This window comes from Salvelinus fontinalis, chromosome 1, assembly GCF_029448725.1.
Source record: "Salvelinus fontinalis isolate EN_2023a chromosome 1, ASM2944872v1, whole genome shotgun sequence".
In the NCBI taxonomy this organism is placed as follows: Eukaryota; Metazoa; Chordata; class Actinopteri; order Salmoniformes; family Salmonidae; genus Salvelinus; species Salvelinus fontinalis.
Genome location: NC_074665.1, coordinates 40,881,071 through 40,900,994, shown reverse-complemented (window position 1 = coordinate 40,900,994; position 19,924 = coordinate 40,881,071). Strand labels below are relative to the sequence as shown.

At 39.8% G+C, this 19,924-nt stretch overlaps 1 protein-coding gene across 2 annotated transcripts in view; it reads right to left on the bottom strand.

Annotated features, from left to right (window-relative positions):
• Positions 1–19,924, bottom strand: part of kif22 (kinesin family member 22) — a 41,658-nt gene that overhangs the window by 21,165 nt on the left and 569 nt on the right. The window contains exons 1-7 of one of the 2 annotated variants that reach the window (XM_055921204.1): positions 19,614–19,802; positions 19,220–19,415; positions 18,883–19,010; positions 18,184–18,338; positions 17,632–17,841; positions 6,719–7,115; positions 724–841 (exon numbers count right to left, since the gene is read on the bottom strand). In XM_055921204.1, coding sequence (XP_055777179.1) covers positions 724–841; positions 6,719–7,115; positions 17,632–17,841; positions 18,184–18,338; positions 18,883–19,010; positions 19,220–19,413 — 1,202 coding nt within the window. In that variant the 5' untranslated portion in view covers positions 19,414–19,415; positions 19,614–19,802. Of the gene's footprint in view, positions 1–723; positions 842–6,718; positions 7,116–17,631; positions 17,842–18,183; positions 18,339–18,882; positions 19,011–19,219; positions 19,416–19,613; positions 19,803–19,924 lie in introns of those variants that run through there. The other variant, XM_055921214.1, reaches the window with a different exon arrangement.

Sequence of the window (19,924 nt, the reverse complement as noted above, 5' to 3'; positions counted from 1 at the left end):
AGGCTGTGTAAGGGCTATTTGAACAAGGAGAGTGATGGAGTGCTGCATCAGATTACCTGGCCCCCACAATCACCCGACCTCAACCCAATTGAGATGGTTTGGGATGAGTTGGACCGCAGAGAGAAGGAAAAGCAGCCAACAAGTGCTCAGCATGTGGGAACTTAGTCAAGACTGTTGGAAAAGCATTCCTCATTAAGCTGGTTGAGAGAATGCCAAGAGTGTGCCAAGCTGTCGTCAAGTCAAAGGGTGGCTACTTTGAACAATCTGAAATATATTTGATTTGTTTAACACTTTTTTGTTGCTAGATGATTCCATGTGTTATTTCATAGTTTTAATGTCTTCACTATTATTCTACAATGTAGAAAATAGTAAAGATAAAGAAAAACCCTGGAATGAGTAGATGTGTCCAAACATTTGACAGGTACTGTATGTATGTATAACACATTGATTAAACACTGGAATGGCTTAATGGTGAACTGGGTCAGGTGTGTAAATTAAGGATTCACTGATGTGGACATTGAGCCAATATTGATCATTTCTTGGCCATAATGACCAACACTGACAACAATATGTTTTTCTGTAATTCTCGGCTAATACAGAAATGAAGACTAATATATTGTGAAACCCTATTTGCACAATTACGGTTGGTATAGTTTGTTGCTATAGTTCCTTTTTTTGTGTAGGGAAGATATAGATTGTGTTCAATAGGGAAGGGCCTCCAACCTGTGTAGCTGTGCTGGGGGTGTAGGCTCCTCCTGGCCAGTCTTCTTCACGTCTTTTAGCTTCTTTTTCTGGGGCTCACCGGACCGCCCAGCCTCCTGCTCCTCCCTGGACCTCTTCACTGAAGCACAGAGGGGAGGGGGACATCAATGATATTACATATCAAAATTAATGTTGCAAAATCCTGGTGCCTCATAAATAAACACTGCGTAAATTTGTCACCAAGACTGAGCATGCAAATATATATTGAGATTTAACAATGCCATACATACCCATGCTTCCCGTTTTAAAAATCTGACCCGTCGTAAAAACTTGCGCGTTAATGAGATTGTCACTATAAAAGTTGAATTATGGGCGAGTTATAATGTCCTTATTTGCTGTATATTTTGGACCTACTGGAATTAGACCAAGTCAGTATCTAAAGGAAATAGCAAACTTGATCAAACGGTTAGGAGCACGTAAAACGTCAGCCATCCCCTCCGGCGCCATTCTACCAATGTCTTTGTGAGGCGTTTCTGAAAGACCAACAATTGCAAATGGTTGTGGACTTGTAAACAGATCATTTGAACACAATAATGTTTTGCATTAACTTTTTATGGAACCTAAATATGCTGCACTGCCCACAAATTCTGAAATAGTGTCTATACACTATCTGAGTATAGCACAGTAGACCTACTTACAGTGGTAGCCTACACACTTCAATGCAAAATAAACTGTCTGTTCACCTGTTTAATTTTACTGTGTGTTATAAACCACGCTGCCTGTCAGATGCATATAGAAAAAACTAGAAATAATAATAGCCTATCTAATAGGCCCAATTAAATGATATGTGGATGGTAAATTGTTGTATGGCTACTTCAGAAAAATAAACTCAACCGTCTCAACATAACCAGAAATGGTGAGGAATTTATTCTGCAATGGTTCTGATATACATTGACAAGAAAAAGTATGTGTACCCTTTGGAATTACCTGGCTTTCTGCATAAATTGGTCATAAAATTTGACCTGATCTTCATCGAAGTCCCAACAATAGACAAACACAGTCTGCTTAATCGAATAACAAACAATTATACCTTTTGTTTTCATTGAACACACTGTGTAAACATTCACAGTGCAGGGTGGGAAAAGTATGTGAACCCTTGGATTTAATAACTGGTTGACCCTCCTTTGGCAGCAATAACCTCAACCAAACGTTTTCTGTAGTTGCGGATCAGACCTGCACAACGGTCAGGAGGAATTATTTTCCTCTTTACAAAGCTGTTTCAGTTCAGCAATATTCTTGTGATGTCTGGTGTGAACTGCTCGAGGTCATGCCACAGCATCTCAATCGTGTTGAGGTCAGAACCCTGACTGGGCCACCCCAGAAGGCGTATTTTCTTCTGTTGATTTACTTCTATGTTTTGGGTTGTTGTCCTGTTGCATCACCCAACTTCAATTGGCGGACAGATAAACATTTTGCAGAAGAATATAAGGCTAAACTTGGGAATTCATTTTTCAGTCGATGATAGCAAGCTGTCCAAGACCTGAGGCAGCAAAGCAGCCCAAACCATGATGCTCCCTCCACCATACTTTACAGTTGGGATGAGGTTTTGATGTGTGCTGTGTTTTTTTTCTCCGCACAGTGTTGTGTTCCTTCCAAACAACTCAACTGTAGTTCCATCTGTCCACAGAATATTTTGCCTGTGGAACATCCAGATGCTCTTTTGCGAACTTCAGACGTGCAGCAATGTTTTTTTGGACAGCAGTAGCTTCCTCCATGGTGTTCTCCCATGAACACCATTCTTGTTTAGTGTTTTACATATGGTAGACTCGTCAACAGAGATGTTAGCATGTTCCAGAGATTTCTGCAAGTCTTTAGCTGACACTAGGATTCTTCTTAACCTCATTCAGCGCTGTGCTCTTGCAGCCATCTTTGCAGGACGGCCACTCCTAGGGAGAGTAGCAATCGTGCTGAACTTTCTCCATTTCTAGACAATTTGTCTTACCGTGGACTGAAACATCAAAGCTTTTAAAAGATACTTTTGTAACCATTTCCAGCTTTATGCAAATCAACAATTCTTAATCTTGGTTCTTCTGATATCTCTTTTGTTAGAGGCATGGTTCACATCAGGCAATGCTTCATGTGAATAGCAAACTCATATTTTGTGAGTTTTTTATATTGCAGGGCAGATCTAACCAACATCTACAACCTCATCTCATTGATTGGACTCCAGGTTAGCTGACTCCAATTAGCTTTTGGAGTAGTCATTAGCCTAGAAGTTCACAATTTTTTCCCCAACCTACACTGTGAATGTTTAAATTATGTATTCAAAATAGGCAAGAAAAATACAACAATGTGTGTTATTAGTTTTAGCCGACTGTCTGTTATATATGGAAGATTAGATCACATTGTTTGACCAATTTATGCAAAAATCCAGGTAATTCAAACAGGTTCACATACTTTTTCTTGCAACTGTATGTATTATGCTTAGAAATTAAATATTGTCTACACAAGAAACTTGACATTACAATATTCATATGTATAGATAAAGTCGGAGGTTTACATACACCTTAGCCAAATACATTTAAATTCGGTTTTTCAAAATTACAGACATTTAATCCTCGTAAACATTTCCTGTTTTAGGTCAGTTAGAATCACCACTTTATTTTAAGAATGTGAAATGTCAGAATAATAATAGAGAATGATTTATTTGAGCTTTTATTTCTTTCATCACATTCCTGGCTCAGAAGTTTGCATACACTCAGTTAGTATTTGGTAGCATTGCCTTTAAATTGTTTAACTTGGGTCAAACGTTTCAGGTAGCCTTCATCAAGCTTCCCACAATAAGTTGGGTGAATTTTAGCCCATTCCTCCCGACAGAGCTGGTGTAACTTGAGTCAGGTTTGTAGGCCTCCTTGCTCGCACACGCTTTTTCAGTTCTGCCCACAAATGTTCTATGGGATTGAGGTCAGGGCTTTGTGATGGCCACTCCAATACCTTGACTTTGTTGTTCTTCAGCCATTTGCCACAACTTTGGAAGTATGCTTGGGGTCATGTCCATTTGCGACCAAGCTTTAACTTACTGATGTCTTGAGATGTTGCTTCAATATATCCACATCATTTTCCTACCTCATGATGCCATCTATTTTGTGAAGTGCACCAGTCCCTTCTGCAGCAAAGCACCCCCACAACATGATGCTGCCACCCCCGTGCTTCACGGTTGGGATGGTGTTCTTCAGCTTGCAAGCATCCCCCTTTTTCCTCCAAACATAACAATGGTCATTTTGGCCAAACAGTTCTATTTTTGTTTCATCAGACCAGAGGACATTTCTCCAAAAATTATGATATTTGTCCCCATTTGCAGTTGCAAACCGTAGTCTGGCTTTTTTATGGCGGTTTTGGAGCAGTGGCTTCTTCCTTGCTGAGCGGTCTTTCAGGTTATGCCGATATAGGACTCGTTTTACTGTGGATATAGATACTTTCGTACCCGTTTCCTCCAGCATCTTCACAAGGTTCTTTGCTGTTGTTCTGGGATTGATTTGCACTTTTCGCAACAAAGTACATTAATCTCTAGGAGACAGAACGCATCTCCTTCCTGAGCGGTATGATGGCTGCGTGGTCCTATGGTGTTTATACTTGCGTACTATTGTTTGTACAGATGAACGTGGTACCTTCAGGCGTTTGGAAATTGCTCTCAAGGATGAACCAGACTTGTGGAGGTCTACAATAGTTTTTCTGAGGTCTTAGCTGATTTCTTTTTTAAATTTCCCCATGATGTCAAGCAAAGAGGCACTGAGTTTGAAGGTAGGCCTTGAAATACATCCACAGGTACACCTCCAATTGAGAGAAATTATGTCAATTAGCCTATTAGAAGCTTGTAAAGCCATGACATCATTTTCTGGAATTTCCCAAGCTGTTTAAAGGCAGTCAACTTAGTGTATGTAAACATCTGACCCACTGGAATTGTGATACAGTGAATAATAAGTTAAATAATCTGTCTGTAAACAATTGTTGGAAAAATTACTTGTGCACAAAGTAGATGTCTTAACCGACTTGCCAAAACTATAGTTTGTTAACAAGACAATTGTGGAGTGGTTGAAATGTGTTTTAATGACTCCAACCTAAGTGTATGTAAACTTCCGACTTCAACTGTAGGTCTAGCTTACAAATGCCAATGGAAAGGTTGAAACATTATTCAACCGTTAAACTGCGCTTCGGATTGGATCGCATAGAGCAAAATACTTGAAATAGCTCATCTAATTTACTACTGTGATGTGGGTCCAATTAAATGAGAGATGGGACGAATGGTAGCCTATACTAACTTGTTGTAGGCCTATAGACTACTTTGCAAGTAGCCTATGAAACCACAATAGTGAGAATAGGTGAGGAATTTATTCTGCAATGATCATGGAAATGTATTTTTCTAATTATTTTGGAATGCAGAGACATAAATAAAGTTTCACTCTTCTCCCTAACGGCAAATGTTTACATCTTATTATATTTAGCTAGGCTACCTAAGAGTCATATATTCCCCATTTGCACAAGGCTACTACTTTTGCCTTGCGACATAATACTTCAACAACTAGAAACTGTGCGTACACATTATCTAAAGTTTGCTGGAGGATAAGCACATGCTCACGTCGAGTTGGGTTTTTATAAAATGTCAACTTTCTCAAAGTTCCCAGGTTTTTAAGAAATCTTGGTAAGAGGGTTCCCTCCCAGCTTATTCCCTGTTCCTGGGAATCATCCAACTGGGTTTTCTAAAGAACCTTAACTTTGGGATAGTTTCCATAATACATTACAGCTTACTAGTGTTCCACGGTACTCTAAATGCTGTACTTTTTCAAAAATAGATAATGGTTCTGTACTAGGATTTGTTACGTTCAGTTCATCTTTCAAATGTGTCTCACGTGATTGAGGGGATCAAGTCTAAATGAGCATAGCCCCTTTAAAAGCATGAAGAGCAAAGTGCCTGGTCCATTTACTCAATCATTGCTAGAGCTGTCTAGGCTACATTGTTAGCTCCCCAGTCACGCTGCACAGAAGTTAACACACTTGAATAATGCACCACGGCATGTAGAAATGTTGAAACTGTTCATTACTGTAGGCAAAACAATGTCCATACAGCCTAGAACACTTATGATGCAAGACGATACCGCTAGGCTACAATTAAAACTGGAAGCTAACTTTCCTTGCTAGCTTACAGCTGAATTCACTTCCCTAGTACATTTTGTGTGATAATATGCATACCATAACACAAAATATGTTGACGTCAAAGCTGATTGCGACCACAAACGTTAACTCGTCTCTCTCGTCACCAAACAATCTAATCACTTCTTAGTCTACCTCGACTCCCGTCCGGTTTCTACTAGATTCCATAAGCACAGTCAGATTCGACAGCCAAATTCTGCCTCGTAAATGAGTCATTACTTTCGTAAAAGAGACTGCACACACTTGTATAAAAGAGAATGCTTCTATGTTATTGATCAGTTCAACAAAATAATATGTTCTAATAGTTGCCAATATAAGAAGTCCTAAATGGAAGGGATAGTTAGTAATCTGTAGCTAAAACAAGCTCAACTCAATGCTCACACACACTCCATTTGAATAATATGCATTCACCTGTATTGTGAATAGACCGAGGCTACATCTTGATTTACCCAGTTCATCAGTAGAGATTTACCATTCAAATAAATTATTACCATTATGTTGTTTGGAAGTTAGATTGGCAAAAACTATGTCAAATTGATTGTATGATTGTATAATGGAGTCATTAACATACATACATACATAGCTGTCTAATTTTTGTTTGTTTTTTGTTTGTTGTTGTTGTGATTAATACAATTTTATGTCAAACAAGAACCACCAGGAAAAAAGGGGTGAGTCATTTTAGCACCACAGGGTTCTTGTCAAACTCGAATCCATCAAAATCTATAATTGTGCTGTGCCATATTACTTGCTGCCTGCAATGAACGGGCCCATAATATAAATAGCTCTGAATTTCACCCCCCTTTCTCACCTTGTACAGACGGCACGGTCACCGTCTCCCGTACGAAGGGCTTGTTGACAATCTGCTTGGACTTGGCGGCAAAGTTGAGTGCTGTGAAGGTTTCAAAGTAGAATGTGTACTCGGGTGCGATGTTGGTGATCATGACCGAGTGGGACGAGCCGCCCAGCGAGTCCTGCAGAAGCCTCGTCAGCTTGCTGTCACGGTAAGGCACACGCCCGCCGCCGCCCGCGTTGAGTGAGTCCACCACCTTGCTGAGGGTGAAGAGGGAGAGGTTGATGGCGCCGCTCTCCTTTAGGCGGATGCCCCTGTTGCCCGTACGCCGGTTGTCCTCCGAGCCGGCCAGGTCCACGAGGTAGAGCTTGCCTGTCTGCTGCCGGTGCGGGGGGTTGCGCTGTGTCCGCACCACCTGGGGAGAGGCAGAAGGAACTATTAACTTGTATTTATTCAGGGAAGCCCAATTGAGACCAGGTGTCTCATTTTCAATAGTGCCCTGAAGACATAAAAGAAAATATAAAACTACAATACGAAGTACACTAGAACATCAATCACAAACAAGTTATCAAAAGTAAAATCAAAACAATTGCACACCTCGTGAATTCATTTGTCAGAGTTTTAAACTGAGCAAATCCAAACATAATGCATTTTGTAAGCGATTCCAAAAATGTGGAGCGTTAAACTTAAAAGCGGATTTACCTAGTTCGGTGGAGACCTGAGGAACCTCAAGAGTTACCAAACCCGTTCACAGGGTTGCTTATGTCATGTTTTTATACTTTAAGAACTAAATAAGGTAAGTGGGAAGCTTGTATAGTTTGGCAAACAAAAAAGGTAGTAATGAAGTGATCTACGGATCTTTAATGAGAACAAGCCAACTATCTGGCAACAGCTCTGGAGGACATTCCTACAGTCAGCATGCTAATGGCACTCCCTCAAAACTTGAGACATCTGTGGTATTGTGGTGTGTGACAAAACTGCACATTTTAGAGTGGCCTATTATGGTCTCCAGCACAAGGTGCACCTGTGTAATGACCATGCTGTTTAATCAGTGCCTTGATATGCCACACCCATCAGGTGGATGGGCCATCTTGGCAAAGGAGAAATTCTCACTAACAGGGATGTAAGCAAACTCGTGCACAACATTTGAAAGAAATCCGCTTTTTGTGCACATGGAACATATCTGGGATCTGTTATTTCAGTGTCTTTAACCTGAGAACAGTTTACATGTTGAGTTTATTATTTTGTTCAGTGTAGTTACTCCACAACACTAACCTAATTGACAGAGTGAAAAGAAAGAAGCCTGTACAGAAACAAAAATATTCCAAAACATGCATCCTGTTTGCAATACGGCACTAAAGTAAAACTTCAAATAATGTGTCAAAGATATTAACTTTATGTACTGAATATGAAGAGTTACCAACTTGACAGTGCTTGAAGAACGTTTAAAATAAAATGATTGTATAATCCAGGCGTGGAACGCTCTTAGAGGGTTATCTAGAAAGACTCACAGCTGTAGTCGCTACCAAATGTGATTCTAACACTCAGGGGTTTGAAAACTTATATAATCAAGTGTGTTCTTTTTCATACATTAAATATTTTTATATGTTTTTTTTATATTTTACAAATGTTACATTTTTCTTCCACTTTGACATGAGTATTTTGTGTAGATCATCGACAAAAAAAAGCAAATTAAATCCCACTTTTACAAAATGTTGAAAAAGTCAAGGGGTGCGAATACTTTCTGAAGGCACTGTATATTTAGTCTTGTCCACATCAAGGACAAGTTTTAAACCAACTTATTGTAAGGTAACAAAGTCAGATCACAGCTCTAATACAGCCTGGTCAACAGTTTGGGCAATAGCATAGATATGTGTCTTCTGAATACAAATGAATATTATAAACAGATAGACCAAAATTATTCATATAAATAGTGAAGAGAACACACCCCAATACCGATCCCAGCATTACACCTTTTGTAATATACATGAAACTAGACTTTGGTTTACACCATAAGAAATCACGCAATGTGTCCTATCTGACAGATAGGCTTCAGTTTGAGAACTGATCTAGGCCTATTTCAGTCAGCCTTTGAATGAGAATCTAATGGTCAAGAGTGTCAAATACCTTGGAAATGTCTATAAATAAGTCAGCACAATGGTTTTAATGACCTAAGCAATTTAACACATCTAGAACAAGCGTAGCAGCTGAAATGGTGCCATGACCAGGTCTAAAACCAGACTGGTGCCCATTTAGAAAAGGATGAGAAAAAAATATATTAGCTGAGAGTTGGGCAGGGATTCTAAAACTTTGGAAAGCCAAGATAAATACGGTTCAATTTATCTAAGTCAGAAGGATCTCCTCCTTAGTGTAGGGGGAGGACATGTTCCGCTTTCCAGATCTTAGGAACAACACCAGAAACAACTGTTAAGTTAAAAATATAGGTTAACGATTCTGCAATAAGTAGGGCAGAGAGCTGCATGGCACTTAGTACTAGAGGTCGACCGATTAATCGGAATGGCCGGGGTATTTGTGGGCGCCAATTTATCAACAAAAAAAAGGTACACCTTTATTTAATCTTTATTTAACTAGGCAAGTCAGTTAAGAACACATTCTTATTTTCAATGACGGCCTAGGTTAAAAATCTGACAGATTTTTAACCTTGTCAGCTCGGGGGATCCAATCTTGCAACCTTACAGTTAACTAGTCCAATGCTCTAACACCTGATTACATTGCACTCCACGAGAAGCCTGCCTGTTACTCGAATGCAGTTAGCTAAGGTAAATTGCTAGCTAGCATTAAACTTATCTTATAAAAAACAATCGATCAAAGACTGTCAATGCTCCAATGTGTACTTAACCATAAACATCAATGCCATTCTTAAAATCAATACACAAGTATATATTTTTAAACCTGCATATTTAGCTAAAAGAAATCCAGGTTAGCAGGCAATAATAACCAGGTGAAATTGTCATTTCTCTTGCATTCATTGCACGCAGTCAGGGTATATGCAACAGTTTGGGCCGCATGGCTCTTTGCGAACTAATTTGCCAGAATTTTACGTAATTATGACAACATTGAAGGTTGTGCAATGTAACAGGAATATTTAGACTCATAGATGCCACCCGTTAGATAAAATAGGTAACGGAATAAACGTTTTGTTTTCGAGGTGATAGTTTCCGGATTAGTCAAAGGTATATGGTTTAGAGAGAAATAGTCGACGCGTTATAATTCATGTAATAACTTGCGGCTGAACTTGAAAGGGGTTCCTTCATTATTTTACCGTTCATGTCTTCCATAGAGAATGTCTTGATCTACTTCAAATAAGGTCTGTGTTTCGTGCAGGCTTAAACCACCTCGACGTTTTGATACCCGTGTAAATCCCACTAGGATAAGGTAACATGTCAACATATTTTCATAAATCCACTCTACAATTTTTTTTATCTTCGCTTATATTTAGCCAATATTGATCAGAGTTACCTTGTCCTATGGATATCTACACAGTTATAAAATTGGCACGGTGGTGTAAGCCTACACAAAACACAGACCTTATTTTAAGTGAATCTAAAAATATTCTATGGAATAAATGAAGGAACCGCTTTTCAGATTTTGCTAGGTGTCATGGGAATTATGACTCGCACTTTGGTCGTCAATTCTCACCATGCCCATTATTAAAAATAGGATTTCCTGCATATAGAAATGACAGTTTTTGTTTTCAACATTCATCACAGGTAACTTACTCTATTTTTATTCAAACAGTTGAGAGTATTTGTCTCCTAAGCAGACTCTTCAGTATCATTGTCACTTCAGAGCTGTGTGTGTGTGTATTTATGTATTAAGTTAAAATAAAAATGTTCATTGTTTATTCAGTATTGTTGCAATTGTCATTATTACAAAAATGTGTGTGTGTATGATATATATAAAACATTTTTATTTATTTTTTAATAAAATCGGCCGATTAATCGGTATCGGCTTTTTTTTGTCCTCCAATAATCGGTATCGGCATTGAAAAAGCATAATCGGTCGACCTCTACTTAGTACATCATATATATAAAATGGTTGAAATAAAAAATAGTGAATGTGTATATGGGAGTTCATCATTCTTTATTTACAGTCACTTTCAAGGCGAATAAAGTACTCCCTCTAATGGAATTAGAAGAATGTCCAGAAACTATTCTTTCAAATAGATGGCCTATCATTTTTTTTTTTTTTATTTTATACGAAGCATGCTTATCTGCTACCTGACCTCGACATTATACATTGGGTTAGGGACGGGTAGGTCCTGTTTTTGCATCAATAACTAGGGTTACGAGTATGGCTCAGGTATCACTAACCTTTTGAAGCTGAGCCATTTGCATGATTTGCTGCGCAGTACAGTGATATCTAAGATCACAACATGGTGTCAGAAGTGCTTCAAACTCGTCAAGTATAATACAGGAGAGATTATTTATCAGAAAATAATAATGTTCCTTGAGTTTTGTCAGAGTTTAGAGTGACGAAAGGAACCAACTGCTCTCTAATGTCTCGTCATTGAGCAGAGCAGCCCAAACGGAGCTATGGATACTCAAAGAAACAGAGCCACCATGAGCAGAGCGTGACTGACAGAGAGGAACAGCTAATGGATTTACTAACAAAGTTATTTCATATTTCGGGCAGGGCCTTAAATTTGGCAGAAGCAATTGAGCCTGGGTAGGTAGGTCCTGAACATTGCGGGCATGGGTAGGGCTTAAAATGAATGTCCATGCAGGGCTCTGATTTGCAACAATGTTAGAGAAGTGAAACAATTTAGGGCCTGATCCGAGTCAGAGATCGATGACAATGTCCCAGTCACACAACCCCAGATCAGACATGAAATTATGCTCATTACAATCCCTAAAATGTCTTTGTAATAATGCATGGATGGTATTTAGGTAGCTTTGCATCTCTTATGCAGGCAATGGTCACTGGTCACTGAGCTCAATAGCAAAAATTCTATGGATGCATTGGTCCTCGAGTCTTCAGTCAGAAAATCTATTTAAACATCACCATTAACAGATTCACAATTTTTTTTTTGTTGCTTATATTGCCTTCTTTCCACCCTCCTAAAAATAAGCTACAGTTTTTGACAACAGTTGCGTCCTCTCCTTCAGTGTCGAATTTAGCATGCAACTGTGTTGACAGTCATTGATCTACAAGTAATTTCACATACCGAACAACCCCAGGGAATATCAGTAGCCTGCCTAGTCAAACTGCGCACTGTGCCCAACGCGAAGTAGGTGGCCTGTACCAGTCAAAAGTTTAGACTCATTCAAGGGTTTTTCTTTATTTTCACTATTTTCTACATTGTAGAATAATAGTGAAGACATCAAAATGATGAAATAACACAGATGGAATCATGTAATAACCAAAAAAGTGTTAAACAGATCAAAATATATTATATATTTGAGATTCTTCAAAGTAGCCACACTTTGCACACATTTTTTAAAAATCTGTTTTTACTTTCTCATTATGAGGTATTGTGTGTAGATTTATGAGGGAGAAAAACAATGTAATGAATTTTAGAATAAGGCTGTAACGTAACGAAATGTGGAAAAAGTCAAGCTGTCTGAATACTTTCCGAATGCACTGTGTATCTCAATTTTTTGTGTTTCTTTCGGGGGGGGAAAAGACAATTAAAATAGGTGTTTTCTTCATTAAAATGAAGAAATAAACAATGCCACTTTCTGTATCAATTAAGCCTATATGTGCAAAATAAACAAACGAACACCATCACTTGCCAGGCTGTCATTGAACATAATATTTTTTAAATATGAAAACATGCCTCATGTATCCCTGAAAATGTGCAAAATAAAACAAATACTAAATTTTTGTCAAACAAAATAATATTTTACTTTGCTCCTATAGGTTTCTGGAGGAACTCAAGCCTGTCTACCGACTCTGGCTTGAGGCATGCCCTACAACATGTAGGGCATGCCACCTGTGCTGAAGACCCTATCTGAAGGGGCACTTGTAGCAGGAATGCATAGGTACTTCTTTACAAGTTCGCTCAGTCTTGGGAAGTTGGCCTTCTGAAGCCTCCACCACTCAAGCGAGTCCGTGTCTGGGTCTGTGTCAATTAGCTTGACAGCTCAGTTTTGATGGTGTCATCCTCTGACTGGGAGGCAGACGTTACGGTCTTCTTGAAGATGCTTGCAAGTATTTTCTTGCTCTTCTTAGCCACAGGTTCAGCTTCTAGGCGCACATGCAGAGCTGTGCCAGGCTGAGGTGTGCTCTTCTCAGCTAGCAGAGACTGGAGCTCCAAAACAGCTCTTCGTTTGATGCCTTCAACCTTGTCATCTGCTATGCATTTTTTCCTGGACCGGGGATCCGGTTTTGCTTCTACACCTGCATTGCTTGCTGTTTAGGGTTTTAGGCTGGGTTTCTGTACAGCACTTTGTGACATCTGCTGATGCAAGAAGGGCTTTATAAATACATTTGATTGATTAAATGAAGCCATATCCAGGTGGTCTTCTTTGGCAGGGTCATCGTACTTGTCATTTAGATACTCCAGTGTTGCGCTCTTGATTTGCTTTGTGTAGACCGTTCTCACCCTCCTCTGGCTGCAGGAGGTGTTGAACAGATGCAGCACAAGCTTCCAGACACCACATCAGTGAATTCTTGTAGTGGGCTTTTGGCTTTGTTCACTGACTCCAAAACGTTGATATAATGCCAGCTGGGCATCAGGTGCCTGCTTTTCTTCTCTGTGCCCATGACCCGTGCTATGGCCTTCTCCTGCTCCAGGACTCGTTCAACCATCTTCTGTCCTGGTACCAAAACCATATCTCTGCTATTTTTGAAGCTGATGACAACCTTTTTGCATACCCCGATGGCACAGTCAATCCAAGGGTCTTTCACACCATTCTCTGTAAAAAATAATAATAATAATATTTAGAATGGCAACATTTTTAGTAATGTAACAAACACAGCATTCCTACACATCGTGATGTAACAGGTTTTGATAAGCCTTATTTCTATTTAACAAAAAATATATTGGCAAAAACTTTTCACCCTGTATAATACTGCTACATTGTTTAGGAATGTTTAGGAATGCATAGATTACATATTTAATCTTTTTGATTGAAAAGATTTCAAATCAATTACATTTAGTCCATATTGTTGTTATTCTTTAAACATGCCTGTGGTTAATTTGCTATTGGATTGGTAGAATTACAACCAGCTACAAAGGTAACTTATTATTATTATTATAATAAAATAAATGTTTACAGCTGGTCTGAAGAATAATTTTGTTAATGCATTTTCATCTTTCATCATTTTCATTTTCATATCCAATGTCACACTTACCGATAGCGACGTGAAGCCTGTGTTCAAAGCACTGCAGACGGGTCCACTTGTTCAAGCGCAATGCTTTTATCATGTACACCGTATGTCTTCTCTCCGCTTCCATGCCAGTGTGTCTTTGAGACCCTGGGCTATTATTTCACCCGTATGGTCATCGGGGAAGTATGATGTCTAGAGGCATACATTTAGCAATGTCCATTCTCCATCTATATACTGGACTGTCAAGCTTAGATATGGCTCCAACGTTCTGGTCGACCATAGATCGGCTGTGGTGGAAAAGTACGACACATTACACCACTGTGAAAGAGTCACAGAGAAGCTGGCTAAAGTACTTAAGTAATAATTATTTAAAGTACTATTAAGTAGTATGTGTACTTCACTATTTATATATTTTTGACAACTTTTACTTCACTACCCCCCCCCCCCCCCCAAAAGTACTTTTCACTCCATACATTTTCCCTGACAATCAAAAGCAGGACAGGAAAATGGCCCAAACCACACACTTATCAAGAAAACATTCTGGTCACCCCTACTTACTAAACACACGTGCTTCATTTGTAAATTACTTTTACTCAAGTATGATAAATTTGGTACTTTATCCCCACCACTGCTCGTTCGCAGGTAGCGATGAATAACCGTGGCAATGCTTCTTCCGCAAAATACTTGCGGCCTGGTAGCTGATATTTGGGGTCAATTGCGTTTAGCAGCTTTTTGAAGCCAGGCTTTTCCACCGTATAGATGGGGTCCATATATTTTGCTATATGATGAGTCACCGCATCTGTTATCTTCTACCACCTCAAACTGTTCTTGTCATATGGATTGACGTTTGAAAATTATGCGGCTATGGTATATTGTCTTTTACCAGACATTTTGGGAGTGGGACAACTGGAAGCATCAGCATCGTGTAGTTTCACGTATTCCTCCCATTCCACTGAGTGTTTCTGTCTCAGGTGCTGGAAGAGGTTAGTTGTGCTGCCACACCTGGTGGCAATTGTCTTGAGACACACTTTGCACAGGACATTGATTTGCTGAACATCTGACCTCAAACCCATACCACTTCCATATGACAGAACAAACATTGCTACCCTTGGGAAGGATTTCATTCTCACGCGAGGCTGAGCTGGCTACCTCGTTGTCCATTTTGATAGAATGTCTGCCGCTACACTTCACGGGCATGGTTACAACTTGGGAAAGGGTGTCCAGGATTGTTATTTGTGGACAACTTTTTAGCAGGGGCTGTGACACCATTGGTTCATGGTTCGGTTCAGTATGGGCTGACAGAGGGCGAGATGCCGCATTTGCCAAAGTTATAATGTAACCCCTCGTAAAAACAACAAATCCTCAATTCTTGTGATACAGCCATTTGGCATATCGCACAAAAACAAATTTGAATTAATCAAATCGATATATCGCCCAGCACTAGTTTCATGTGACAAGAGGAAAATATTAGTTCGAAATCAAGTCAGAAACGGGGAAGATGCTTCAACTAGCATGGGTTATTAATATGAACTATATGAATTATAAACATACGTTTCAAAATGCTGAGCACCTCCACTCAGATTCAAAGTGGTTGATGTGTTGTGAGCAAAAGGCACTCCCCTTCACCCTCCGGATTTGTGACCATTTGATCTGAACGAACTGTGTCTCGAGTATACCGACAGAATCAAGCCTTTAGACGCTCATGTTAATTATCCTTCATTATATTTGTCAAATATATTTATGTAATTAAAAGTCTCATTAAAGTTTGACTACATTTTCTGGCGCCTTCATGGCAGCATCGGTTTGTACATGAGACTGTAGCCAATATGCACGTAGGACTACATGGAAAAATAGATTTGAATATTATTCCAATGTTTGTCTCTCTGATCCAATTCTGATTGGAGTAATCGTTTGATTGGTGATTGTTGTTAGATTTTTTTGTTACTTGTTCTGGACAAGATGAGACAGGGCTCGGCCTTAACGCCTGATGCGCGCTTGAAAATTGTGTTTTACTGGAATAAAATTAAGCTACCGGAGGCAGCTCTCATCTGGCTATAGACTACCTGCTGAACAGGGCTAACAATAGATTTCATTTTGATTCTTCAGGTTCACCGTCAGCAATAGTTTTGCTTTAGGCTAAACAATCAGCGTATATGGTCATCTTGAGAAATAAAGCGTAAAATTGATCATTTCATAACTGAGCACATCAATCACTTTGCGAAGCAAAACCAAGGGAAAAGAAGCTCACTAAAAACTTCCGAACGGTCAAAACCATTTGATTTTGAGATTATGCGAAATTAAAGTTGTGCCATATATACAGTATTCATTGGCTATGTCATAGCTAATTTGTAAAAATATATTGATACATTACTAGCCCAAACACTTAATCTGCAAAAATGACAAGTTAATTACTAGGTGATGGTGATTTCAGAACGGACACACACACACACACAAAAAAACATGCTACATTGCCACCGCCTGCCACCCGCCACCCCATGATGATAGTGGAGAGGTAGATGCCTAGTCTCCCTTATGGCTCAGATCAGGTGCCTACATCGTAGACACACAATTTATACACGCACGCACACACACACGTCAGCTCAGACAGATCCAGCGCAGAGGCCAGCTCATGAGCTCCATCAGCAGCAGATTTTAATTTAGAATGGAAAATGAATGTGTTTACACAACGAATGTTAGTGCATTGACTCATTCTCTAATCAAACCGAATCGTTTCAAACTAAAACGCATTGTTCCTGTATCGGAGCCCATATATTTAGATATGTATCGAATGGTCTTTAAAGGGAAAGATTTGTATCCCGAAAATATTCCATTGGCAGTATACTTATGTGGGGCATTTGTTAGAATAATATCTAAAATAGTTCATTTTTCAGGGTGTTTAAAGTTGGGGCAAGTTGTTTTAGTTATCAGCCAAGTTATATTTGTACTGCGCTAAATCTCTCTCAGCCAATCTGATACTGGCATCAACCAATCCAGATTAAAAATCATCCAAAATTAATAATTCAGATTTAACATAGTCAGACAGTAATTCAGACAATTTGCTTAAAGCACAAGGAGAAGCGATACATTTCCACTAGTGTCAGTTGGACATTATTACCAAGGCCCACATTTAGAATTAACCATTATAATTGAGGAGGAAAAGAAGAATGGGAAAACTGGGAGAACGATAAAGGTATGGTGGAGAAGGAGCAAGGGAGAAAAGTGGAGAACGATAAAGATATGGTGGGGAAGGAGCAAGGGAGAAAAGTGGAGAAGGATAAAGGTATGGAGAGTGGAGGGAAAGAGGAAGGGAGGGGTGGGGAATAATTTTGTGACCCATCTATGGCTCTGCTACAGAGATATCTAAATCTGGGTTCAGACTGCAAAATATGAGTTGCCGTAATCACTAGCCACACGGACTGTGCTATTAAAGACAGAGGTCTTTACCTCCCCGAGATTGTCCCAACAAGCATAGCAGCAGCAACCAGAGGGATGCTTTATGTACTTCTATCTATGTCATGTATCTAATGATAAATATATATATATATATATATATATATATATATATATATATATATATATATATATATATATATATATATAAAAATAAACCTATGGGAGTCAGAGTGTGTAGAAACCTTGATAAGTAGAATGGCGTGGCTGCGGCTGGAGCGCTGGTTGAGCTTGGTGGAGGCCGTGGTGCGGTTGAGGCTGGCAGGGATGAAGTGAGAGTGGAAGTCGGAGAAGGAGGAGAGGGGCGTGTGGGTCAGGCCCGGGATGAGGATGTTCCTGTCCTTGTCCTCTCGGATGGGCAGATCCTGAGCACTGGGAGACAACAGGTCCAGCACCTGGAACAGGGAAGGATCCAGGGACAGACCATGAGATGTAAAAACACGGCACAAAAAAGTCTCAGTAAAATAAAACCAAATCATTGATTCAACATTAGTTTCCCTTTCTATTCTTTGTGTCCACCTCATTCTCAAAAATGCATTGGAGAGGATCTAAGGTCCCTCCATTCTGACTTTCTCCCCTGATGTGTTTTGAGGAGGTGAGGAATGACAAATTAATTAAAGACATATTTTCAAACACATGAAAACACTCACAATGCATCACAATAAATACCAGCAACAATTATAACCAAACAAAACCGCTAAGCATATTTCATAAAAGATCAGACCACCCAGTCCTACCTTCTCGTTGTATATTTCCAGGTAGGACATGCCGATGCTGTAGTCCCAGCCTTCGTGCTCCCTCTCCTTGGCTTTCACCAGGTTGAAGACACCTCGGACCGCCCGTGGGATCACCCCTGGCTGTTCCTGACTGCCCAGCATAGTGTGGGTCTTCCCTGGGTGAGGAGATAGAGGAGCAGGCGGTTGGTGCTGGCTGGTGGATAATGGAGTTTTCTAGCATGCTTCCAGATATAACATATTGCTGCTAACCACTCTTGTTTAGCCATTACTGATAATGCAAATTAGAGCAGTGGTTTTCAGGCCGTGATCCGCGGCCGTACCGAATGCATACATTTTTTAAAATATATTTTTCCAATTTGTAATAAAATGCCTTTAATGTGTTACGTTCACTGCTAAAACTGACTCGAAATTTGACCAGATTTTTGTTGTTGCAACTTATGACTGATTTGGAGGTCCCTGTAAAGGCTGGGAACCGTTGCATTAGAGTATACTCAAAGCTGCACATACGCACAGCGCTGATAAGCAGCTCTAGAAACATTAATGATATAAATATGATGGAAGAGCAAAAAAATGCAGTGGAAAACCGTATGAGAGTGAAAGTACTGATGCTTAACCTGAAATCAGTCTGTGGCAGCAACTCATTGACAGTACCATATATCGCCCTCAAAGGAATACGTAAAGGAGAGCCCTTTGACATACCAGCTCCTGTTGGGCCGTAGGCAAAGACGCTGGCGTTCTGTCCTTTCAGTAGGTGGGGCAGAATGGGCTTCACTGAAGAGAGGAACACCTCCTGTTGAGTTGTCTCCTCATCGTGGAAGACGTCAAACCTGAAACCCACCACAGAATTTTAAGGGACAGTCTGTTGCCTGTGGTATTTTGTGCCCCACACACACGAAAGGAAGCAAGTGATCCATCTGGTCCCCAAACACACCCTCTTCTATGTTCAACAACATCTGTTTTTTAAAAATCAACTATTAAAATAAACTGGCATGTGATGACTAAAGGTTAATATTGTATCAGGCAAAAAGCCACTGACTGGTATTGCAGAGTCTCTGTGGCGTTCCTCCAGTTGATTATCTCCAGGGTCTCCGTATCCAGTCTTCTTACGCAGGCCCCCTCGCCCTTCTGGTCCTGCATGTGCATATAGGGCCGTAGGCGCACCGCAACCCGAACCCTGGCTGTCTGTTTAGTTCCTTTCGCAACGTCCTCAGCCACGCGCTGGGCCGCCATGTCTATGAAACAAGAAATTACCTTTACTTAGCTAGAAAGTGATAATGAGAGTCTAATAAACACGGGTTAGCCAGCTAATGTTAGCTAGCAAACAAGCTTGAAATACATAGGGTGGCAGACCGCTGGCTATCTTTGTTGTTAGACGTCGTTAGCCAGTTTAGTTGTCGAGAATCTAAAGCGAATAAAACAATCAACCTTACCGATAGTTTTCTCCTGTTCTCTATAAAATGTGGTTTGTATAAAAAGTTCAAGATGTTTGCTAAAGTAAATGATGCCAGAATTTGTTGATAAAAAAAAGACTTAAACGATCGTAAAATGGCCTTCCGCCCAATATTTTCAAACGATAAGGCAAAGGGGCCGTAACCAAACTGAGCCAATCGACACTCTTGGTCGTATGACCTATGACGTAACTTCCTCCACCACTTCCTCATCAAATGTAATTGTCAAAATCACGTAAATGTTGCAATTATCCAAGTAAGCAATATAATATACATTTGGTCGATTTGAATAT